Here is a 26220-nt window from a genome sequence, read left to right as displayed (position 1 = left end):
GGGCGTCAGGCAGCACTGGCAGCTCCCTTGCTCAGCAGAGTGGTGTCTGAGGTAAGAATCCAAAGTGTTTCAGTGCGCCTTGAGGCGGTGATACTATTGTTGTGGAGAAGATAACCACTAGTTAACGAGGATTGAAATTGCCATTTTTCCATGCCAATGGCAGCATGCAGCTGCATGCATGGATTTGGAATAGCTTTCTGCTTGGAGCTGAACAGTGCGCCAGCCCTTCCCAAGGCCTGAGGTGCGCACCTGGCTGTGTGAGGAGCTGTGCTCACGCTGGCCCTGAACTCCAGAGGTGAGCTCTGTAGGACTGGCAGCCTTCTTTTGGATCCAGTTTTCCCACCTGTAGGTTGACACTGTGCTGAGAACACGTCTGTATTTCACTCCATGGTGGTACCGCTCAACATATTCAACAGCAAAGGGACCTCATCTGAGGGCTGCACCATAGCAAGGAATCAGGATCCAAATTAATGTGCCTGATCTTCTTCCACTAAGAAGTGGTTTTGTTCATTTTTTTGAGGTTTAGATTGGATATCAGGAAAAACTTCTATACAGAAAGGGCTGTTAAGCACTGGGATAGGCTCATCATGGAGGTGGCTGAGTCACCACCCCTGGATATGTTTAAAAACTGCTTGGATGTGGTGCTCAGGGACATGACTTAGCGGAGGGCTATTAGGGTAGTATGGTTGGGCTGTGGTTGGACTCCATCATCTTTAAGGTCTTCTCTAACCTGAGCAATTCTATGATTCTATTTCTCATCCTACAACTAGTGAAGTGTAACCAAATCCCGTCTTTTCCACAAGCCTGTTTCATCTTTGCTAATCAACAACTGCATCGCTTCAACCACTGAAGGTTTTTTGAGAACCAGACAACTTTCAGACAACTTAATTTGCAATGTGTTTTAAACTGTAGCACAGTAATAGCCTATGTAAAACCTCTTTAGTAAGTATGCTTAGGTTATACTTATTTTCCAGCCCAAGTATGTAACAGCACCCAAGGAGGAATGGTTTTTGAACATTCCTACTGACTCTATACAGCTCTGCTTCTCCTGCACTTCCCCTGCAGTCTCCACTATCCAGTTCACCGCCCAGCCCCAGCTTAAGAGAAACACTGAGGCTGCTTCAAGAGGAGGGAGCACAAGAACCTCCCCAGCAGCTTTTGAGAGGAATAACTGTGCAGATTTGACCTCTTCAGCATTACACGGTATCACAGTTTCTCTCTGCTTTGTAATCCCAGGCTTCATCTAGCTCAGACAGGAACCTTCATTGCCTTTAGAGTCAGATCTTATTGAAAAGGACAAGGGGAAAGGTGTGTTAATAATTTAAGCAAACATTTATCCTTACAATTAAACCGTTAAACTACAGATAATCCTCAGAGTGTTTTTAGGAATCACTGCTCTATCTTCTAACTAAAGAAACACCTTCAAACAAGCTGTAGGCACACAGACGTAATTCAAGAGGGCACGGAGATTCTGGAAAGTTCTGGAAGTGATCAAAGAAGCACAAAATGGAAATGAGCATCCAAATCAGCAAAATATATTTAAGTAATGTCGCAAATACGCACACACACACAACATCTATTTACAGATCTAAAATCATATGTCCAGTAAAAATCCTCCCACAGAAAGGTATTTAGAAACAAGAACTCTAACCCAGTTACATCGTCCACTGCTGGTGACAGAGATGCTTACAGCTCGCACAGCGGTCAGCAGGATTCAGCAAAGTAATGGGAAAACTTACTGAAATGGATGAAGTTATTTCTAGGAAAATCCTGACCTGAAGGTCTGGACAACAACAACCACTAGGCATAAAAAGCACAATGAGCTGCAAATACTTAACTCTGGTAGTGCAAAAAAATACAGACGATGGCTTCAGCCCCACACTCGTTCAGAGAAAAACATTGTGAAGTTCCGATGTGAACTCTCTTAAAGATTCATGTTTGTAGGATTTAGTGCATTTCTATGTTTGAGCAATGTCGATCCTGTACAGGAGGTAAATGAAGTCAACATAAAATTACCGCTGTGATACAAACTTACGGCAACCTTTATAACAAAATTTCTGACAAGCACCTCAAAAAACCCAACAAAGTTCAGCTTAGACCACACACTAACTTGCTCAACCCATATAATAAATTCTTGAGCCTGTCCCCCCCAATAAAAACAACCTGCATGCAAATGACAACATAGGTAACATTCTTTGGAACTGGGTTTAAGTTTCTCTCACTCCACGCAGGGCACAGCACAGAGATGATGCCCACCGCCATGTGAAGCTGCTGGTGTGTTCTCAAGGTGCAGAGAGCAGCGATGTGCATCAGCAGAGGCAGCTGCACAGAGTTCTGCCCACACCTGGCCCTCACATGGGAACACGGGCCATGGTGTACAAGTGGTGAATTAATACTGCTGAGTTCCTGAGGCTCATCAACCTGCACCCTGGGTTTTGAATCATAAAATACAGTCTCTTTGTCCAATAAAAGGCCTCATAGTTTTAAATGGCTGTAAACATATCTTTTCGATTGAAGTGGCATTTGTACCATGCCTTTGCTGTCAAAAACAATTAATACAAGTCAAAAGAAGGAATACCTTGATATTAAAAGTGTTACAAATTCAAGAAAACCAGAAATCTGAGGATGCATGATCTGTTTTGTGAAGAATCTTGTAGCAGACCAAAGAGCTGACTCCTCATTTACTATACAACAAACTGCTAACAACCGCCCAGTCTGTCCTATAGAAAATCTAAGTCTGATAAACATCCTGGAAACCATTTAATAAACTGAGGCAAGAGATCAGCACCGAATGTTTTTTGTTCTGTACAAGAATAGGTGTGTGATCGCACTGCAAAACACACCATTCGCATTAGGATGCTCAAAGATTCAGAACAGGTCTGAAATTCCAAGCTTTCCCGTTCCTCTCATAGAAAGATACAGGTTAACAGTCATAATGGTGTGACAGTGGTACAAACAAAACAGGATGCACCTGTTGCAATTAGCAAAAACGCCAGTGTTCAAAACCTTTCCAAAATAAAAAGGAGAAACGTTTTGATTTTCAGATGCTTACAGGCCAACTATCAACTATTACAGTATTGCTGGAAAGGAACTTTGTTAAAACTTCATCTTAATTAGCGCTCCACTCGGAACAGTTTGTGATATAATCAGATCAATTTTACTGAAATAATGATAGTTTACAGGCCAAGCAATTGCCTTATTGCAAACTTCTTTTCTCCGCACTCAGAGGTATGGTTGAGAAAGGCTTCTGCAGAAGAGGTAGTGCCGGTCCTTGATGGTTGCTGTTCAGCCTAACTGTAAGTATCCAAGTTAGGTGCATGTGAGGAGCTCATGTACCCAACGAAGCTCCTGAGGATGACCTACAGCAGAAGAGCTCTAAAGTTATTTAACACAAGTAAAGGATTTGTCTGCTTGACCTTTGGCATGTGAAAGTAAAAACAAGACAAAACCACTAGGCACAACCAGTGGAAATTTTGCTTCATCCTAAAACAGATCAAATGAGTCTTTCTCCAGGAACATTTATTCCTCATTGCTAATGAGCAATGGAGCAGTGCAGGTCGCAAGTCTAATTTTCAGGTAACTTAAATAAGACAATACATACCCCAGAGTCTCCCTTTAGGAACTTAAATGGCATACATGAAGCGAGATGGTGCCATTACTCTCCATTCACCCCTCTGCGTTCGGTGACAGAGTACCAGTGGCTCAAAGAAGTAGAACTGAGCCTTAGTAGGATGTCAAATTTCACATCTCATTCCTTTATCCACTTTCCACTTTTTCAGAGATGGAGAAGCAGAAAAGGGGGGTGGGTGCAAATTACTGTGGCTACTTCAGATCTCATCATTTGATAAAACTTTATTTTCATGAGTTACTAACAGATATCAGTTAGCAGAATCTCAGCCTAAGAAGGTCAAATGGAATGAGGAAAGCCCTTCAAAACAAAGACTTACAGAACTCCTAAAAATATGTGTTTAATTTAAAATATGATTGCTGTGCCATCTACCACCTGAAAGTTCTAATAAAATACTGATGGAAAAAAAACAAGTTATTCTGGATTGCGCATGTGTGTAACAGCACCAATTTTACTGTCTTAGTGGCTTAGTCCTTTAACTCCTGACTTACTGTACTTATGCAAACAAGACAAAAAAGCTACGCAGCTTCTCTGAAAAGCATTGGGACAGGCTTTCTGGAGTCCCATCCAACTTAACAGGAAGGATTAAGACCAGCACCTTGTGGCTGGGAAAGCGGAGTTAAGGAATATTCAAGGTTCAGTGCTGGCTTAAGAGAATAATCTTTCTGATGAACTGCTTGCTCATGGCTTTGATAGGTTTTGGGGTGAGCTCACTGGTCTAATCCTGGATTCAACATTTTACAGGACTGAGGATTTAGGTGCAGATAAATGAGGAAGCAAGGCAGCACTTGTACTTCCACTTATTATCTATAGACTATTTTCTTGGTTAAATTCCTTGGGGTTTGCTTCCTCCCCAGTCTTAGTTTCTTCAGAACAAAAATACCACTAAGTATGAGCCTGAAAAACACAGAATCACCCTGACCACTGAGGAAAGAACTCTGCACTTTTTATTCCATCAAATACCACGTGGTTATCCGATTTCCTGTGGCAAATTTCTTCCACTGATGGCAGTAGAGAATGAGGTGGGAGCTGAAGACGTAAAAAAAGAAAACTATAAAGACTCTTGCAACTTATCTACAATGATTTTTTCATTCTTCTCTTTTAATTTTGGCTCAGTGCTATAATATCCTTGAACCCGCCAAATAACTCCAAGGACATATATTTTGATTTAAATATTAGCTTGCTTCCTTTCCTGTATTTGGATCCTACAGTGATATAAATGACAGACAGGCATTCTCTAACATTCTTATGAGCTGTTGTCTTTCACGCTGTTCATTCTGAACAAAGGCTGCTTTAAATAGCACATATGAACATGCAAACTGTTGCCAAGATGCATGGTCTTGTTAAATCTCTTACATATGTATATACAGTCCAGTAACAAAACACAAATATTATAGTCCTACCCTCTTCTGTTTAAGACTGCAGTTTCTAACTGTTGCATATACTGTAGCTGCTCAAAGAGCCGAACAAAGTGAGTGCAGCAGATTTATTCAAAGAAAACAGTCATATTAAAAAAAAAACTGTGAGGAAGTTCCCAGAGCCCTCACTTCATTTTCTCTTTGGTTCCTAATTAGGATTTGACGAGTTTGAAGCCCTGTCCTGTGTCCAACACTGTGGGAAGAAACCAACTCATTTTCAATCTTTTCAAGCACCTAAAACATGCTTTACAGACCCAGAACATATTGAGACCGCAAAACCAGTTTGCCAAATGCACTAATGGATAGGTAACACGTGGGAAATATATCATCCAGTGTTTGGCAACATCACTTCCTGTTGGCAAGTGCAGAGTATAATCACTCCAGCGCTTCGACACGCCATACACTGCTTTTACTGTACGTCCCTTTTCCGACCAGCTGATGTTACTGTCAGGGTTACAGTTGTACTCAACCCATTGCCTGGTGAAGTCTCCAAGCTGTGGTGGGTCTGCTTCCTCAACATCTACAACTTTGGCCATCTCTGCTCCTTGCACTGCGACATATTGGTCGTTTACTTTTCTTACTTCTTTGACCCAAGGCTGGGAGTTCTCACAGTCTAGAACAATGATGAGTCGAGAACAAAAGGTGCCGTTCTTTTCTCTCCACCACTCCAAAAGTGTGTCAAGTCGCAAAGCATCACCTCCTGCCACAAGGAAAACACATTTAGTATCAGCACAAAGAAACAGCAAATTCTGCAGGACATTAACTGTGGATTCTGACACACCTGCAACTCAAGTGTCACAACTTTTCATGTTCCATCTCAGCTTATGCTCCAGCTTTGCTTTGAAAGAGCACATCTGTATTAAATAATGTTACCTATGATGGGGATTCCTTCTGCCTAAGTGTAAGGGGTACTGCAGGATCTATGTAGCTTTGAAAACTGAACTACTTACTCAAGTGTTTAAGGGAAACATCTTGCAAACAAGTGAATAAAACTCCACTGGCTCCACAGTGATTATTAATGTAAGGAACTGATGTCTACACGTTGGAGGTTGGAACTACAGATTTACAACAAAAACATTCTGGTTTGAAATCATTTGCTTTAAAAAAAATAATTAAGATGACTTACAGGAGAAAAGTAGGAAAATATGATTTAAAATAGCAGTATTTCAATTCCAGAGTGATTTTCATTGTGTAGCATAAGTACATTTAGCAAACTTTAAAATCTTGTTAGCAGGAATTGAACTGCACAAATGAATCTCAAACACAATAGCTGCATATTCCAGCATTCACATTTCTGTCTGTAAGGGGTGACAAAAGAAGTAATTCAAGTTAATAGCCTGGAGTTCAAGCTTTGAGCATGACACTGCAGTTAAAGTAAAATCAAAATTAAAGGGCTACAACTTTCACTAAAATGAATGCAAACTTGGCAAGAAAATAGTACCAAAGAAAACCTTAAGAGTTTACAACAGTAATTTAACCTTGGTACACGATCCCCAGATTGCTGTATTTCAGTGTATTTACAATAGAGACTTGTGTAGAAGCCAGCTTCCTTTGGATTTTCCTAGGTAAGCCCCCTCTTCCAGCTATCAGTAAAAATTTATTTGTTAACATTTGGAAGGCTTATAAATAAACTTTACTTCAATGTAACTGTGCATGGAAACAGGAGATTTAAAAACAATATAATTGTTACAACTGTCTGAAGAAAACCACCTTATCCTTCATCCATAAACACACCTTCCCCTTCCAGCCCTACTAACCTCAACAACACAGACTGATGGCCAGCACAAGATTCAGGCACCAAACTGTGAGAGAAATCTATGCATCTGGCCACATCTGGCTCAGGCAGGTTTCACAAACAGCTGGGCTGACAGTTTTAGCAGTAGAGATGAAGTCTGATTAGCCCAGCTCTTGCCTTGCATTCACTAGGAAGAACATGACCTCCCAGGTCGTCTGACTGCTCATGCCTTATGCATGACTAGTTAACAGGTTTTTTATACACCACTGTGCTACATCCCACCTTCCAACTACAGAGAAACATCATTACTGAATTAATAAATTCAGAAAGGCTTCTTTTAAAGATGTCATTAGAAAGCACAGACTACACTGCTACTGCTGTGCATTATTGCTGCATAAGTCAAGAGAAAGACATTGCTTTTTCTATTAGATGCAAATGATGTATTTCCTTGTTACCATCTCTAATCCTCTCCAGAGGTCAGAGGATGGTACACATTACAGGAGCTAATGACCAAATGTTCCATCTGTCACAAAATGCCACTGCCCAGTACAAAGTACGTGCTGTACCACCGTATAACCAAACACCCTTCATCTTTTCAGTTTATACTCCAGGTTACTCACAGAAGCAGTGTTGTCTGAAAGGACTATCAAGTTGCACCCCATAATTTATCTAACTCTCACAATAGGAAACTAATCCCAAAGTGTATTCAAGGCAAGTTCTAACTGTCTGTTCCCTTTCTTTATATGACTACACATTATCTTCAAGTAGAAACTGAAGATGTGCTTGGAAAGATAACTGAAAAGGAACTGGTTAAGAGGGCTGAAAATCACTGCATTTACATATTGCAGTAAACTTTATTGCAACTGTTACCTTGTCCCTTATCCTGAAAGTAAAGACAGAGTTTGGTACTGGCTACAGCTACCTGAACAGGTGCACAGACAACCTAGCTCCTTGCTCCATGCCAGCCAAATGTAAGTCATGATCAAGATGCTGTTAAATTTCTACATCAGTGTTTGGCCATATATACCCTAGTAAACTAATGGTACCTATGCTGCTGGCTGGAGCACTGGCAGGAGGCAGAGCTGTGCAGTTTGCAGGCTCCACACAGTGTGTGGACAGGCTTGGCAATCATATGGGGTGGCAGCTGCTCTCCTGAATACAGCCACCTTATTCTCAGAGAAGTAATTCTGCCATGCTGGCACACACCATGTTACATCACTCAGTGACTATTGCTGCAGCTTTTTTATTTTATTTACTGATACAGATGAAGCCTTTGAGAAAAAAATACGCACTGCTCTTCAGCAGGTGTCATAGTTCAGGCGTGGAATTGCACCAAAACAGGTGTCTGGCCTCCAGAAGAAGACTGACCTGTATCTGAACAGCTTATCATGCCCGTATGCCAAGCTCAAACCTGTCTACTCTGTTCAAGAGCCCATATCCTGGTAGATGGCTGATGAGCAGCCAGCAGCTCACAGGCACAGTGCTGTCCATGAAAACTAATTCTGAAAGCTGTTTTCTCTCTGGGTCAGAGTTATCATTACAAGATTCACATTTTGCACACAGAATTATCAGAAGGCCAATTCCATACAGCAAGAGAACAAGGCTAAGCCTGCCACCAACGTGAGAAATTCACAGGTTTACTAAACAATCATTTTTAGACAGCTGATGTAGAACAGCACAAAACAGAGAGATCAAAAAAGGGACAAAAGGGAGGAAAATGGTTTGTAATCTTGAGGCTACACTTTACCTACAATGACTCCCAAACTTTAGAACCACAGCAAACCTTCATTTTTTTCAGGATACAAGGCTTCCTTAGTGTTTGAAGGGCTGCTTTTCTAGTGTGGTTGTATCAGCTTTTATTAATTTTCTATTTCATAAGACACAGAATATATCTTAAGGACACACACAGTCCTTCGTGACAGCCTAGCTGTCACAGTGACACACAGAACACTGTATGATTCACTTGTAAGTATGCTGGCTCTGCCATGTCCAGGAAATGAGAAGAGATTATGTTTGTTCAGTACAGTGAGCAAATATTCAAAGTACAGGGGAAATCTGTAGTTAAAGCAGGAGGCTGTCTTTTCCACATTAATTTGCTGGAATAAAAAGAAGTGATCTTTAAAGGTTACTCTTCAAATTGTAAGTGGAATAAGAAACTATTTAAACTTGTAAGCATACATTTAGGGCCAACAATTGCAAGAACAGTTAGCTGCAAAAGGATTTTTATCAAATTGACAAAATACTAAAAATGACAGAAGATGATCAGGGGGCTGGAGCACCTCCCCTACAAAGACAGACTCAGGGAGCAGGGCTTCTTCAGCCCGGAGAAAAGAAGGCTGTGGGGTGACTTCATTGCAGCCTTTCAGTGCCTAAAGGGAGCCTATAAACAGGAGGGGAGTCAACCCTTTACAAGGGTAGATAATTGCAGGACAAGGGGAAATGATTTGAAATTGAAGGAGGGAAGATTTAGGTTGGACGTTCTTTACTATGAGTGGTGAGGTGCTGGAACAGGCTGCCCAGAGAGTTGTGGATCACAGAATCATAGAATCATACAGGTTGGAAGAGATCTTAGGGATCACTGAGTCTAACCATGACCTAACGATACTACTCTAACAGCCCCCTGCTAAATCATGTCCCTGAGCACCACATCCAAATGGTTTTTAAACACACCCAGGGATGGTGACTCCACCACCTCCCTGGGGAGCCTGTTCCAGGGCTTAATAACGCTTTCTGTAGAGAAGTTTTTCTTATCCAACCTAGACTTACCCTGCTGCAACTTGAGGCCATTTCCCCTCATCCTATCACCTGTCAAGAGTGAGAAGAGACCAACCCCGCTCTTGCTGTAATCACCTTTCAAGTATTGGAAGAGTCCCTAGAGGTGTTCAAGGCCAGGCTGGAAGGGCCCTAGGCAGCCTGGTCTAGTAATAAATGTGGAGGTTGTTGGTCCTGCATGTGGTGGGGGATGTTAGACATTCATGATCCTTGTGGCTCCCTCCAACCGAGGCCATTCTGTGTGATTCACTGTGTGTGTGATTCTTTCCTGCTAGGAGCTCACATGAACTTGTACTTCAAAGATGTGGTTCTTTGCTATTCTGGGCTATAAGATCATGGGACTTCAAAGTTTTGCAACATATTATGAATTTTTTAAAGCAATAATTCAATGATATATCAATGCCAAAATTATCAACAGAAATGCACAGAAGTTACCTGCCAATGCCCATTCACCAGAGCCATGTGAGTGACCACTGTAATATAAAATATATGTATCATGTCTGGGTCCATCTGCGGTCCGAAGTTCAAGAAAAGACTTGATCTTGGAGTGAAGGGTATCAAAGGACAGTCCACTTGTAGAGTAGTCACAGCCATATGTCTCAATCATGTGATATGCAAAAAATCTTTGGATGGCATTAAGCATGCCTGTAGACCTCAGGTTTAACTCTTGCACATGATCAGGTGGAAGAAGAGTTGGCTGGCCATCGGGACTAAAGAGAAGAAAACACCAGTTCCGATCAATAATTACCTCAGGTTTAGCAGACTTTCAGCAATTGGCAATTTCTTTTCTTCCTGTGGCATATTTTCTCTGCAATGAAGTTCCACTATTGTAAATCCAAATTAACTTGAAAAACAGTTTACAAACAATACGAAACCCTGTGTTTCAGTGAGGAGCCATTATCTTCCCCTCCCTTTTGTCACACTTTCTCCACTTCAAAGTATGAGCCTTTAACAGCCCCACGCAGTTGACCAGCAGGGAGAAAGAGAGATAGTGTCTCTGGACTTAGATTCGCTCTTGCCCGCACTCTGAACTTGCTGGGTAAAGACAAGCAGTGATGTGAACATGTCAGGCTCCAGCTATTTCATCAAGTCCCACTGAGAGAGCCCTGCCTTCAGAAAGGCACTTCTTCACAGAGAGCTGGGTGCAGGAAAAATGAGTGCTGGTTTGCACAAAAAATATCAAGCAAACTAGTTTTCAGCAACAGACTAGAAGAAATGCAAGTCACAGTTTACTCTGGTATTTTGAATTCACGTATCTCTGTTCCAAAATAGTCCTTATGCAATATGGCACTCCCTTATGCAGATATAATAACCCACTTGTGTGTGCTGGTTGAATGCTCATCTTTCAGCCTAAGAAGTAAATTTCAGAGAACAGTGATCACAGCTTAGAAAATGAAAGTTCTAAGAAAATGATGAACTGTACCTGGAACAAGCCAAGTATATTCAAACGTGTGGCTATATGTACCTGAATAGGTAATGCAAGAGCCTCAGGATTCCAAACTGCAAGCTATTCATTAATTGTAACAGCAAGATATTTGGTCCTTCAAGATACCCAATGGAGTTAGTTACTTGTTCTTTTTGAAGGAATACAAAAGTACCTAAGTAACAGCACTGGACTGCCTCTATTTACTAACAATTCAGTTACACCACTGTGAAGTTGAAGCACACAGTAACTATACCTGCAGAAGTTGGTGGGAATCACAACAGCGTACCCAACACACGTTCCCCCCAGGCAGTTTCCCAACTCGTGGAACAGCCCATGAGCCATGGACTCCAGGGGCAGAACAATGAGAAATACACTCATGAAGATCCCATTGGTTGGCTAGAAAGAAAATAGATAGATTTAGGTATTGCATGAAAAGTTCTTCCTGTACACAGTTTTAATGTATTTTCCCTGTATTTGATCAAACATAACATGGAATGAGAGTTATTCTATGCAATGAATACTTAGATCTTTACACATACATTAAACAGTGTGTACTCTAAAGACAAAGGAAAGGTCAATTTGGAGGTCTGGGAAGAAGGCTGGTGGTAAGCAGGGATCACTCTTCTGAAAGGAATGCATTTGAAATCACCGACAGCATAGGATTTAGGTTTGAAAGCCCTAATCATAGCTTAAGCTTTACCCATTTACGTAGTGGTATCAGATGCCACAAAATTAATGTGTACAAAAGAAATACTTCTGTAAATATCAGCAGGATTGGGACTTGATCAGTAAAATATTGCACACAATATTATACACCTAGCATGAGATGACAATGTACTGTAACGCAGCATTGAAAATATCTGTTACACTATTCTTACTTTTTAATCCTAAATAAATATTTATATATATAAAATCCCTTATTCATATGTATCTCCACAGCAGGGTACAATTTAACGTGTTGCGCAAAGACACATTAAGAACATTACTGCAATTATTACATACTGTATTATTGTCTTTTTAAGACAATTCTTTATGTATCTTGATACATAGGTATCACAAGAAAATCTACTACAGGACTTCATAGGATTCACACAGCTGATATTCTACATGAAATTTTCCTGTTTTGTAGCTAAAATGCAGTTTTGGAAAGGATTACTTCAGTAACAGTGAAAAGTAGATCACTTCAATGAAATAGCTAAGGTTCCAAAACTCAGCTGCAGCCACTAGTATCAGAACAATAAAAACAGTCTGCTGAAATGTCAGGCATCAGCAAGAAGCAGATCAGACTCAGGTTTCCCTTATTTATTTAAATATGATGTGACTGGCTTTAATAAGGCATAAAATGCTTTAGGAAAGGTAGAACGATATAACACATAACCAACCAAGAACATTAATGCTCACGTTAAAATTATCAAGTACTCGTGTTCATTTTGCAGCAAAGGAAATAAATTCATGCCAACAGCCTCCTGTCTACGGCCTCCCATCACATTTATTGTATGTGTACTCTCTGCATAAATGTACAGCATTAATATTTGCTTTAAACCTGGGTTGTGCTTTCCTGTTTAACATTCTCATGGATATAACTGGTAGTTCAGCTTAACACGGAGAAAAAAATTAAAAAAATCATAATTTGGAATATAAATCATACTGAAAAAATGAAATTCAAAACCAACTCCATTCTCACTGGTGCACAGTGCTAGTGCAACAATATTCAGTTTTAAAGAACACTGAATAACTTCCAAAGAAAAGCTTTACTCATCTCCTGTGCTTCCCCAGCCCTAAGATACTGTGGTTTCTGAATGTCCCAGTTTTAAATAGTGGTCCATTGTAATTCTGATAGGATTTCACCAGAGTCCTTGAAACGGTGACAGCAATACACCTACCACAAATAAACACCAGGATCTGATATGACCTGATAACTAACTGATAACATTATTAACTGATAGTTGATAGCACTGCTCTCAAATAACTGATAACTGTCAACTGATAACATCGTTCTCAAATTCCACCACCTGAAACCACTATAAAATTATATCCAGATCTGACTAAGCTTTACAGAATTCGTTACCAATGAGAAGTTTATTTACCTAGTTTCCAGCGCTGAAGAGCGAGGCCATGACACCGAGCAGACATTCTATCATGCCATCAGTAACCAAGGAGAGCTTCCCTTTACCTGCAGCACTGCACACCTCATCAGAAAAGTGTGTAATATGCTGTGACTGACTAACATTTGAGCAAGAAAATCAGTATAGAGGCTGTAAAAGGTGATAATTCTCTTGATAATAAAGCTATCAGATTCCGCGTGGTGTGATGTGATCTTATATCTGATGCTAATAATTGGAATCCATAAGGAGCAATGCCTGCCTACTGAATGCACGTACGTTATAGGAGATTCATAATCACTTTTATGTGTGCCATTTTCTCAGCCATCTCAGGAGATATCTCCATCATTCCAGAAACATTCCTTACCAATTATGCCTATTGCTCAGCAGGTCAGGATCACCGGGTGAGTTAGGAGGCGGGAAGTACTCACAGCAAGTACAACAAAGCACCTATGAAGCAACTCTCAAATTCTGTGTCAGATCATAAGGATTTTCAGAGTAATTTCCCCAAACCACAGTGTAACAATTATAGCATATCCTCAACTTGTATTGTTGAAAATAAGGAGAAAAAAGAATAATATCTAATTAAGTAATTATTGTTATGTAAGTCTTAAGGTGGGTCCCTGTTTTAAGATAGCAGCTCAGATGCCAAGAGGAGACTTACTAAATCCAAAGGTTTTGATGACTGCCCTTAAAGGAGCAGATGGCTGTGTGCCCACAGGTGGGGCCAGAAAGGGATTTTGTTCTTTCAGTAGTTCAGCCTGTTTTCACTCTGCTGCTGACGGCTCAAGCAATCTCAGCCCAAAGCAGCTCTCTGTACTGCAAGTGCCCACTGCCCCCAGACAGTGCAAAAAGCAAGCAGAGGACAGGGACCATCTCTGCACTACCACTGAAATCATAAGAAGCTTTTTTATCTCTTGGCTTTTGGTGGTTTTGTTTGGTTTTTGCATTTGTCTTCGTTCTTCTCTAGAATATTTAGGAAATATACAGTGCATTCTCCTTTCTAATAATGCAGAGAAGTGTTTAAAAAATACTTCTTGCCTTTGGCTACTAAAATGACAGACAGTGAAAGATGAGTGAGACTTGCTAGGAGCACAATCCTCTGCCTTCATTTAGCTTTTAAAGCAATTTTATGGTTAAATGTAACTTTGTTGAAACACCAGAAATTATAGGTACCTTATATCCAAAGTATCCTATTTTATATTTGTGGATAGGACGACTCCATTACCAAGGAGAAAACCACCGTTGAAACAATTCCAATAAAGCATTTCACAACTGAGCATTAGTGACATACAACTGATGAAAACAACAAGGAAGAAGAAAAAAAATAAAGAAGCATTAAATTAAATCGGAAGCCAGTTACAAAGACTCATCGAAAAGACTTTCTGATTAAATAGAAATTCATAAGCAGATGTCAGCTCAGATTATCACAGAGCTGCCAAACGGTGAGGCCGGAAGGGACCTCTAGAGGTTATGTGCTCCAGCACCCTGCTTGGGAAGGGCCACCCAGAGCAGGCAGCCCGGGATTACCTGCACCAGAGAGACACAACTGAGGAGGCTTACAAAGATGGATTTGTAGATTTGTAAGGAAAAACCCTGCTCTGCATTTCAGTATCCAAGATGAATAGTAGCTCTCTGGTTTTACCTATCCCTTTTGTGCACGTTCTTACAGGGAAATAAACAAGTAATGCTGCTGAGCTCCTCTCCAGTTGTTCTGCAGACACAAAGCCAGATACACTCCAGGAGAAAAAGAATAACTTGATAACTCAACTATGAAGGAAAGCTTATTCCAAATGAAAACATGAGGTACTCTATGGGAAAGAGAAAACTTACAAGACAGAATTTGTGAAGTTCAGCTACCAGAAGTAACAGCTTTATAACAAACTATTTAATGAAAGAATAGTCTCTGGAGAACAATAAATAATCCATTGCTTCTGACTAACAAAACAGCACTGGGAAAACAAAAAAGATGGTTTCAGAAAACAGCCATCACATGCACTGGCAGACAGATTTGATGCGTTGTGTCCCACCCCTGATCTCTGCTCTAATCATAGGAAAGCCCATCTCTCAGCCATCGTGTGTTTGTAACAACAAAACCAGAAACAGTTGTCAATTTAAAAGCATATCAACTGGAATTCTGAGTTTTTTTGAATACAAAAACTTGAAATCTGCAATTAATCAGACTGACAGTAAAGCTTTAACATAAATCAGACTCTTCAGACTAACAACAGATAGTTTTTAATCTTGTCACAGAGTTAACACGCCACTGCTACCCTCCAGCATTTCACCAAACTTCTGCAGAGCAGGAACATTAACTCAGGGTTGAATTTCAGCCTGGGATGCATTCAGCACAACAGGAAGAATGGAACCAATCACTCCTTATTACACTAGGCTCAGGGCTGAGCCTAATTCAGCTACCAGAAGCACCCAAGCTCATCTGAACTCTATCCTCAGCCATCCTCCTCAGACAAAACAGATACAGTGATGAGCAGCAAGAGCTCTGCTGCTGCTCCAGGGTGCCCTCCATGAATGAGGGCACCTTGGCTGTGGGCAGGCACCACATTGTACCCATTGGGTTGGGACCAGGGGTGAGGATAGCCAAGAAGGGCTTGAGCACACATGGCACAGGTAAAGACTGGTAACAAGTATGTTTGAGAAGGGATTAGCAATGAGCAAGTGGGATTTGGGATCTATCTGATAAGATGGTGAAACAGTGGGGAAAGAGGAAATAAGGGGGTTGCAAAAAGCTGAGTAATGAGTCTGTAAATAAACAGTGAGACAATTATGTAAGGCACATTATTGAGGGATAAAAGGCGATCATAGAAAGAGCAGGAATGGTGTGGCTACTGGAGAAAACACGTGGAGCAGTGCAAACCGAGCTTTCCAAACCCTTCTGCAAGACGGTCACACAGCAGAAAGAGTATAAAAACACTTAACTCTCCCCCAAACAAGAAAGTACTCACACGTACAATAAACTAACTTTTCTTTTACAAACAAATGGAGTTCACATTACAGCTATTTCAAGTACAAGAACTCACATATGTAATGGATATTATTATTTTACTAACCCATCAAGTCCACTAAAAACAAGAATAGTGAACTGAAAGTACTTCATTCCATTACTTTACCTGTCTCTGACAGAGTTCATTTTTCTCTTGGTAATACTAAATACAGGTCTACCAGCAATAATAATTCTCTTCAGCCAGTAGTTCAGCAAAACCGTGCTCTTACCTTGGCATACAGAACTTAAAAATCTGATTTTTAGTTTCTGAGAAAGACTCCAAACCTTCCCCAGATCTTTGCTTGCAAATTCCAAGACCATCAAGTGTAATATTTTCATCATTTTATTAGCATCTGAAAGAAGTAATGTCTGAGTCATTTGCATGTCTTCTGCTGGATTCTGTTCCAACCAAGAGCCTAATTACAGACAGGCACATGAGTAATTGCTGAACTGAGTAAGTGCTATTGGAGTTAAAGAGCCTATTGATCTGACTAAAATTATTTACAGAAACATAAAGGCAGTGAAGAACACTTACTGCAGATTTTTTGCAAGAAAAATTTCCATGGGTTTCTACTGACAGGTCAAGGTGTCCTTCCTTTCCAGCAAAAGCAGGGATTATTCTCAGCAGCAGACCATGTCATTAAGTCCCACTGAAAACCTGCTACTCAATTTTTGAATGCAATCACCTTTAACAAATTACTTTTACATTTCTTGTGCTTCCTGAGCAAATTCTCTGACTTCACGTAGACTCTTCACATTTCAAGTCTGATCTGTTGGAGAGAGAATCTGCTTAGTTCTTCCTAAGCACATCCCAAAGCCCCAGAAACAGAGACAGCCCAAGGCTTATTGCAAGGGCTGAACTCCCCTTAAAGAAAGGTCCTTGGCTAAAAGAACTTCCATCCTACTTGAGTCAGAAGCAAATAGCATGACATGAAAATGTAAGGTTGGCTGTATTAGGCGACACCAAAGGTCTATCTAGGAGAATGTTGTCTCTGCAGAGTCCAACCGGATGTGTAGGTAAGACTGTAAGGACAAGTGTTCATGTCTCCTGAGTACTCCAGCTACTGGTGGCATATTCGCTCCTAAAGCCAGATACAGTTTCTTATGAGAACAGAAGCCTCAGAGAATGTGCCCCCATTAATTCATCCAGTTTCCCCATGAGTCCCAGTGACCACTTAGTGCACACTGTGATGTGCACTAAGTCCAAGCTAACCTGACAGTAGAGGGAACTATTCCTACCTGTCTGCCTCAAATTTGTCTCATGCCAACTTGACTCTCATCAGCTTTTGAGCTGGAACTTACTTTCTGATATGCACAGTACTTTATTTTTTTGTATTCCCACTTAGCTCATTTTCATACCAATGCAATTTCATTTAGCCATTTCTGTTTGAAGTCTCTAATGAATTTCATCAGTCTTCTGCAAACCTTCTCCTGTTCTCTTATCTACTGAATGACAAGGAAGAATTATGCAATTACTGAAAATGTTGAAGCTATGGATTTGTACAGTACATAAGAATACCTTTAGTTCTTTCCCAACAATTTCCAGTATTTAATTCGCTTTTTTGAACACTAATAAACATTAAGCTGATGGGAAGGCATCTACCAGCCCTAAAACCTTTTTCTATTACATACTAACATCAGCAGGTTTTTGTGTTTTTTTTGGAGCAAGAGCTTCTAAAAACTACAACACAAACAATATATAAAGCCCAATTTATACTGGTAAATTGTATGCTGATATATCATTGCTTTCTTACACCTAATTATTTTGGAAGCTGACATTACCCAGGAAGATACAGAAGAGGCACAGCTTCTTGCAGTTCCTGTAACTACTGAAGTATCCATTTATTAAGCAATGCTCTGGCCAGGTCTGATAAAACACAGCCTTTTCTGAGAGCAGAAGAAACAGGCAGCGTGATGTATCTGTGAGGCAAACATCACCCCTCTGAAACAGAAATGCTTTTAGCTTAAGACAACTGCATCCATAATCTTAAACTAATTAATTACTGTAAACACACAATGCAAGAAACACAAATATACTAAAATAAATGTCAACAGATTATCTCAGAAAATAATTAATATTATAATAAAAACGTATTTCCGGATGAGTATGTGGTCCAATGCCTTCCATTTCTGCCACTACGATTACTCCTCTTCCCACTCAGTAGGTAAATATACAACCCATCAGACAGAGGTGATGAGTGACAGCTTATCTTATTTACGTACACAGGATGCTAGAAACTGAGCTCAGCCAAAAATACAAAGGTTTTAGCTGAATCGTCAGCTTGCCTCTTGTGAAATGTCCTGCACAAAGCATTTCCAAGCACAACAGCACCTCCCCTGAATTAGAGAGGCCTGAGAATTATCAAACATGTAACAGCTGCAGTTATTTTGGGGTGCTCAACAGGGATGGGAAAAAAAATAGAATAACAAGGAATTATCAGCACAAAGAGAAAAAAGTAACAGGATGAGTTTGAATCCAACCCTCCCTGCTTATGCAGGCAATCCATGCTCACAAAGCAGCCCTTCTGAGGGCAGGGCTGTAACACTTTAGTTTTATTGGCGGAAAGGGGGAAGCCAGTTCTTGAGGGCTCTGCACTGGAAGCCACCACAAGAAACCACCGCCCTCAGCTACCTGGTCTACTTACACAGCTCATCTGTTCTATACAAACTGAGTACAAACAGGGGGAGAAACTCCAGCCGATCCATTTCTGTAATTATTAACCAAAGAATATTAAAGGAGTAGAGCAAAGATAAAGAAAGCAGCAAAGATGTTTGAGAGATTGTGAGAAATTTGCATTTACTGAAGCAGTCATCTGGCATACCAAAATTAAAGATCTGCATTCTGCTCAATAAGAATCACAGAATCATAGAATCACATCATCTGCAGAAGAAAAAAATATGGAACTCAACAATATTAATATGCTGATATTCTATATTTACTGCTTTGTTTCCCCATCTGTTGTTTCACTTCTTTCAGTGCATTAGCACTTTCACCTTTTGTAAACAGGATCACAGAATGGCTTGAGCTTGAAAGGAGATTCAATACCACCTCATTCCAACCTCCTTGCAATGGGCAGGGCTGTCACCCACCAGCTCAGGCTGCCCAGGGCCCTGACCAACCTGGCCTTGGATGCCTCCAGGGATGGGGCATCCATAGCTTCTCTTGGTAGCTGTGCCAGGGCCTCATCGCCCTTTAAGAATTTCTTCCCATCATCTTTTAGTTTAATGCTGTTATGCCTTCTCCTATCACTACACTGTCTGATAAAGGGTCCCACCCTTTTCTTTCCTGTTGTCCCCCTTTAAGTACTGGAAAGCTGCAATGAGGTCTTCCTGGGTGTTTCTATTCTCCAAGCTGAGTAGCGGCAACTCTCTCAGCCTCTCTTCATAGGAGAAGTGCTCCAGGCTTTTGATCATTCTCCGGGCCCTCCTCAAGACTTGCTTCAGCAGCTCTACATCCTTCTTAGGCTAGAGCTGAATGCAGTACTGCAGGCAGAAGCTCATAACGACAGAGCAGAGGGGGGACATTCGTCTCCTTTGCCCTGCTGGCCACCTCTATTTTGATGCATCCCAGGATATGGTTGGCTTTTTGGGCTGCAAGAGCATACTGCTGGTTCATGTTGAGCTTTGCATCAACCAGCACCCCCAAGACCTTCTCCTTAGGGCTGCTCTTAATCTATTCTCCACCTAGCCTGCATTTGTGCATGGGATTGCTTCAACACATACGCAGGAAACTGCACCTGCCCTGGTTAACTTCATGTTGTTTTGATGAGCTCATTTCTATTGAGCTTGTTTAGATCCCTGTGGACAGCATGCACAGCATCCCCTCTCCCTAACACATCACCTTCATCACACCACTTGGTGTGGTGTCATCCATAAACTTGCTGAGGGTGCATCGAATCCTACTGTCCACATCGCTGACAAAGACGTTAAATAGTGCTGGTCCTAATACAGACCCCTCAGGGACACCACTTCTAACAGGTCTCTACCTGAACACAAAGCTGTCAACATCAGATCCTGGAGCTCAACCATCCAATCAATTCCTTATCTACCAAGTGATTTATCCATCAAACCCACATCTCCCCAATTTACAGACAAGAATGTTGCGTAATACAGTGTCAAATGCTTCATCCAGGTGGATGATGTGAGAAATATATTCCGAACAAATTTCTTCTCTATGTTCTGGGGTTCTTTTGTCCTCCCTGCAGGTTCAGGCACTGTAGCTATACGTGCTAATACTTCTCAAAGAAAAAGCAAAACTTCCTACTCTTTGTGGCAAGCTTGTCTACTAACCTCTGATGCTCCTAACAAAGGATAAAAACTGACATCACTCATACCAACCATTTGCTGGTTTGTCATCAAACCCCTCATTTCCCACTAATGGTTAAATACAAAGCAAAACCATTGAAAAATGCTTTCTAAAAAACCAAGGTATACCTTGATTCTATTAAAGCAGTCCATAAAATAAAGTCCTCAATAGGGTGTGCGTTATTTGGATCTGACGCAGTGATTTAGTTTTTAAACAAATTGTATGGCATGAGTAATCTGGAGGCAAAATCATTTTGTAAGCAGGTAGATACTTCTTTTACCCTGGAAACACGATCTGAACTTCCCATTTTGGTCATGAAGAATTTCCAGTTGTCTTCATTAGCCACAGTCAAGGCAACACAAAGCATTCAATCAGAAGAGGAAGCTTTTGAAGCCAAAGGTTCCAACACTGAATTACTAAGCTTTGATAACACCGCCAAATGACACAAGAATTTTAAGAAGCCAGCAGTTCTCAGGGACATTCTCATGAGGGAGATCAAAATTAAGAGATTATTACTTACTTGCCAAGAAACTGCCCCCAAAACAGCAGTTGCGAGAAGGCTGAAAAATACCAGCTGTTTTGAAATCAAACAGAAGTGACGCATTCCTTTAGATGCCATAACTCTGTCAAGGCTGTTGTTTTCTGCACAGTGGGTATAGTACACTTTATGACAGTCATTTAACTTTGTGTGAAATCCCCAAAGAGTTATAAAAAAAATCACGTGACAGATCATCCAAAAAATTCCAAAGATAGAAAAACCAGGTATCACAAAGTACCAGAGATCCAAATCCCGTAGCTTGAAGGCAGCAAGAATGAAAAAGATAAGTTCAATGACTCCAACTGAGATGACAGAAAGCCGCCTGCAGATTTTACCACGGTACAGGTAGGGCTTCCATCGTTCTGTAACCGAAAGTCCACTGAAGTAGACATCGAGGAGGGGATCCGAAATCAGGCAGCTGAAGAAACAGGCCAAGGCAAAAGGGTTTGTGGGAATAATCAGCGATGGAAAAAAGAGCAAGGATGCGATGGCTCCAAAAATAGCCAAATTTGGAATTGCCAAAAAAGACTTCATACGTAAGTCAATAATCAACATGGCCAAAGCCATAACCAACAGAATAATACTCATAGATTTTTCTACCAGCATAGTTGTGCTGGCAATTGCAAACCCAACTAGCTCCAAAAATTCAACTGTTGTCAGCAGAGTCGGGCGATGATGGACGCATCCACAAATCCTCTCAACCAAAGAACATAATACCCTCAAAACGATGGCAGAAAGGAGTAGATATTTAGTAGCTTCTTCTTTCACATCGTTTTTGAAAGCAGAATTATTGAGAAAACAGAGAAGGCCGAGCAAAAAACCAAACCAAAGATTGGAGAGACTCAAACTTGCTGTTTCCATTGAAAAGTAGTAGTACAGAATGCTGGCAATTCCAAGAACAAACAGTCCGAGAATAAATATTACCAAAATTAGCGCATCTGCAGTTTTTTCCCATCTGACATAAAGGCCCATACAAATGGCAACCAGTAAGTTGATTCTGGCAAGATAGCCAAGATATCTGACTGACGAATGCATGTTCACTTCTCTGTTTGCTTCCTCCAGCCTTGTCATTGCTGCATAGAGACAATGACTAACGCAGTAACGCAGTGACCCACACATGTAAACTGCAGTTAGGGGGTTCTACCCGCTTGAATGAAAGAAAATAGTTGGGTTTCATCCAACAAATTCAATGTGACAGCTGCTCTCTGTAGTATCATTTTGGCAACAGCGGTCCAGAATCACTGAAGTTCCTGGAAGAGAAATTTTAAAGAACGTTAGTGGCAATTAACTCCCTTTAATAGTGTACAGCATAAACACAACACATACATTTAACATCTGAAACACAAAACAAATACGAGACAAGTGTGTTCTTCAAGGTCACAGAATCACAGAATTGTAGGGGTTGGAAGGGACCTCTAGAGATCATTGAGTCCAACCCCTCTGCCAAAGCAGGCTCCCTACACCACGTCACACAGGTAGGCATCCAAGCAGGTCTTAAATATCTCCAGAGAAGGAGACTCCACCACCTCCCTGGGCAGCCTGTTCCAGTGCTCCGTCACCCTCACTGTAAAGAAGTTCTTGCGCACATTCGTGTGGAACTTCCTATGCTGTACTTTCATCCCATTACCCCTAGTCCTGTCCCCACGCACTACTGAAAAGAGACCAGACTCACCACTATGGCTCCCACACCTCAGGTATTTATAAACCTGGATCAAGTCCCCTCTCAGCCTTCTTTTCTCAAGGCTAAACAGACCCAGTTCCCTAAGTCTCTCCTCATAGGGGAGATGCTCCAGGCCCTTCACCATCTTAGTGGCCCTCTGCTGGACTCTTTCCAAGAGATCCCTGTCTTTTTTGTACTGGGGAGCCCAGAACTGGACACAATATTCCAGATGAGGCCTCACCAGGGCAGAGTAGAGGGGGAGGATCACCTCGTTCGACCTTCTGGACACGCTCTTTTTAATACACCCCAGTATGCCACTGGCTTTTTTGGCTACAAGGGCACACTGCTGGCTCATGGTCAATCTGTCGTCCACCAGGACGCCCAGGTCCCTCTCAGCAGTCATTCAAACTGACATAGTTATTAAAACATAACACTGTTTTCACATAAATTTTATTTCATAATTTGAACAAGAAAAAATTTAAACCAAACCTGGCCAGTGCAGTTTTGCCACGCGAACTATGTACTGGGTGTTTATATTGCTTATCTATGGATATCCAAAGCATTTCTGTTATATCCATTACCTTATAAAATATTTCACAGTTTAGTTTTACTTTACCTGGCATTTTTAAGTTCTGCTTTTACACTAAATCTTCTCAGTATGTTTGGAAAGTCTTCTTTTAACCAGTCAAATAGCTACAGAGATCACAAAAAGAACTTCACAATCAGTTAACAAGCTTCAACCCAAAATAAATCACGAGAAAGGCAATTATCATTATCTCCACTTCTCAGAAGGGGGAATGGTTATTTCATTTATCAACTGATTTGGCACTCCCGGTATTCAGAGATAAAATTCAGTCTTTTTTAATATAAACTCAATGCTTTCAGTTTTACCTCTGAGACATTTTTCCCCACAAAACAAACAAGAAGAATGAAACAATCAAGATAAACACTGCATTTAGAATGCAAACTCTTCCTACCCAGACCAATTTAATGGCCGTGGTTTTCTTTTCAATATAGAACCACAGAACAGCTCAGGTTGGAAGGGCCCTTAAAAGCCCCCTGCTGTAGGCAGGGCTGCCACCCACTGGATCACACAGACCGCCCAGAGCCCCCATCCAATCTGGGCTTGTAAACCTCCAGGGATGGGGCATCCACAACTTCCCAGGGCAACCTCAGCGAAAAAAACCTCCCTGACATCTAACCTAAATCTCTCCTCTTTCAGTTTAAAATCATTCTCCTTTGTTCTATAATTATCAAGCCATGTAAGAAGTCTGTCTCCCTCTCTTATAAGCTCTTTTTAAGCACTGGAAGGACACAAGATCATTTTCTGCAGACAAAACGAGCCCAACTCCTCCAGCCTTTCCCTGCAGGAGAGGTGCTCCAGCCCTCTGACCATCTTTGTGGCTTCCTCTGAACATGCTCCCACAGCTCCACATCTTCCGTGTACTGGGGACCCCAGACCTGGGCACAGTACTCCAGGTAGGGCCTCATGAGGGCAGAGTACAGGGGAATAATCACCTTCCTCGTTTCCAACTCAGCCTGGGAACCCATGGTCGTATTTTAGGTGAGATATCTGCAGATCTCACTAGAAATCATCAGTATTTTACAGGACATGCTTCTTCCTGGTCTGAACTCAATTTTGAAACATGAGAACTACTGCAATCCAATTGGTGTTTAACCTTACCAAGTTTACACATAAACAATACCATTCATTTCCATAATTACAATTCCCTTGAGAACTTATCTTGTTCTAAATGCAGAAACAACATTTGATTCCCACACTACTCACAAGGGACGGCTAATACATGATGCTTTGTGAGTTCTCTGGATTTCAGCAATGCATTTCACAGTACTCGTTAATGATTTATATATATAAACTGAATTCATAACTGTCTGGACACTTAAGATCTAGAAATATTTTGTCTCTCACTCATTAATGCAAGTACCTCTAAGTGTTTCATCTGTTCTATGCTTCACACAGATCGCACAGCCCAAAGTTAGCTATCATGTTTCCATATCTGATATGTGACAACATATCAGATATTACAGCTCTGTTCTTACTCCTGTATTCTAGTAACACAACCAGCATTCACTTGGTAGACAACTCAAGCCATCTATTAAACTACCACATAACTCCCTCCCTCCACACCAAGCCTGCAGTTAGCCCTCATTCGAGCCACAAACACAGAGGAATAATTTCATGTTCTCTTCCAACCCTCAGCACTGATGCTTAATGGCTGCTACCACTGTAACACAGCAAATCCAGTGGGGAACTCCTATATTGGATTTATTCTTCAAAATATAACTACTTGCTGCTTTTTCCACTCATCTGTGTTTAAACTTGGAACAAAGGATAGCTCAAAGTTTTGTTTTTACCTCAAACTAATGGCCTCTGTGTTTCAAGATGCCACTTTGATGTTAAACAGTTGATCAAATCAAGCACAGATACTACGTAAATGGAACATGTACATTTCTTTTTAAAGTACTCTTTGAGTTTGCAGACTTATGAGAACCAGGAGCCTGAAAACAGATTTAAACACTCAACTCTTCAAGAGCTTTTCCATATAAAAAAGCACAGTGCTCCCAAAACAGACTGTGCTACTATTAGGCAGAAAGAAAGAAAAACAAATTACACCTAAAGTAGCATTAAGGGTGGTTCGTTGGTTACAAGCCTGGGTGAGGCCTACCTACATTGAATTCACAGAATCACAGAATTGTAGGGCTTAGAAGGGACCTCTAGAGATCATCGAGTCCAACCCCCCAAAGCCTGTTACTGGATCTCATTTTCTGCCACATTCTCCCAGTTTTGCACGTACTTGTAGCAAAAGCGACTTACAAGAAGAAAAACGCCGTTACATTAACACGCTAATGGAACAGGCTCAAGCCTCACAATAACGATTCCGCTCGTGGTGAAGCAGCAGCACGTAGCGCAGCTCGTAGCAGGCCCCGCCGGCTGCCGGCACCGTGAGAGAGGCACCCGCCGCCCAACGCCGAGCCAACCCGGCGGCACTGGAACCCGATGCGCAGCAGCCGCTCCGTGCAGGGGGCGGCGCCCCGGGGCTTTAAGCCGTGAACCCCTCGGTCCCGCGCGGCCCGTGGCCCCGTCCCGCACTCACCTCAACACGCGTCCCACCAACTTCCTCCCGCGCCGCGCCGCCGCCATCTTGAGGCTGAGGCCCCGGCTACGGGCAGCGCCGGGGCCCAAACGGCGGCAGCGCAGAGACCCCGCCGGGCGTGGAGCGGGTGCCGGGTCGGGCCTGCTCGGCGCTGCGGGACTCAGCGAGCCGAGTTGGGGGATGTTGGCGGTGGGAGCGGTCCCTGGGGCGGCGCCCGGCTGCGGGAGGACGAAGAAGGGAAGCGTTCGGAGCAGCGGCCGCGGCTGAGCCTGAAACCGAGGCGGGGAAGGCGGGAGATGCGCCCGCGTTGGCTGCACCGGGAGCGGGCCGCTGCCTGCAGGCCCGGCGCGGTGCTGGCGGCGGAGCGGGCTCCAGCCGCTGGGGAGGGGCGTGCTGCGTGCCCCGGCCGCCTCCTGCCACGGGAATTGGGCAGGCGATGGGTACGGGGCCGCACAAAACGCAGCGCTGACGGAGCGGGAGAACGAAAAGCAAAGGCGCATCCCGTTATCGGTCCGCCG

The 26220-nt window shown here is 42.0% G+C and overlaps 1 protein-coding gene across 7 annotated transcripts; it reads right to left on the bottom strand.

Moving 5' to 3' along the window:
* Positions 1 to 1513: 1513 nt before the first annotated feature.
* TMEM168 (transmembrane protein 168) lies at positions 1514 to 26202 on the bottom strand. Of its 7 annotated transcripts, none has more exons than XM_015853925.3 (6): positions 25423 to 25758; positions 23203 to 23279; positions 20909 to 22176; positions 11233 to 11375; positions 9989 to 10263; positions 1514 to 5746 (listed from the first exon to the last, which is right to left on the bottom strand). In XM_015853925.3, exons 3-6 carry the CDS (start codon positions 22043 to 22045, stop codon positions 5199 to 5201), a joined length of 2103 nt encoding a protein of 700 aa, XP_015709411.1. In that variant the 5' UTR covers positions 22046 to 22176; positions 23203 to 23279; positions 25423 to 25758; the 3' UTR covers positions 1514 to 5198. The 7 variants fall into 7 exon arrangements, 5 of the variants coding, with proteins under 5 accessions (XP_015709411.1, XP_015709402.1, XP_015709420.1 ...); XM_015853916.2 differs by having other exon boundaries at positions 25703 to 25758; XM_015853934.3 differs by lacking the exon at positions 23203 to 23279.
* Positions 26203 to 26220: the final 18 nt, after the last annotated feature.

This window comes from Coturnix japonica, chromosome 1, assembly GCF_054131305.1.
Source record: "Coturnix japonica strain WE chromosome 1, WE-NBRP24, whole genome shotgun sequence".
Lineage (NCBI taxonomy): Eukaryota > Metazoa > Chordata > Aves > Galliformes > Phasianidae > Coturnix > Coturnix japonica.
This window is presented reverse-complemented; position numbering and strand designations above follow the sequence as displayed.

Bases quoted from the DNA above. Each gene is read 5' to 3' on its own strand.
- TMEM168 (XM_015853925.3), bottom strand. From the start codon at position 22,045: ATGTGTGGGTCACTGCGTTACTGCGTTAGTCATTGTCTCTATGCAGCA. The intron at 11,376-20,908 runs GTAAGTAATAAT...TTTTCTTTCTAG, and splicing joins TGGGGGCAGTTTCTTGGCAA to CCAACCAATGGGATCTTCAT. The intron at 10,264-11,232 runs GTATAGTTACTG...TCTTCTCTTTAG, and splicing joins ATTCCCACCAACTTCTGCAG to TCCCGATGGCCAGCCAACTC.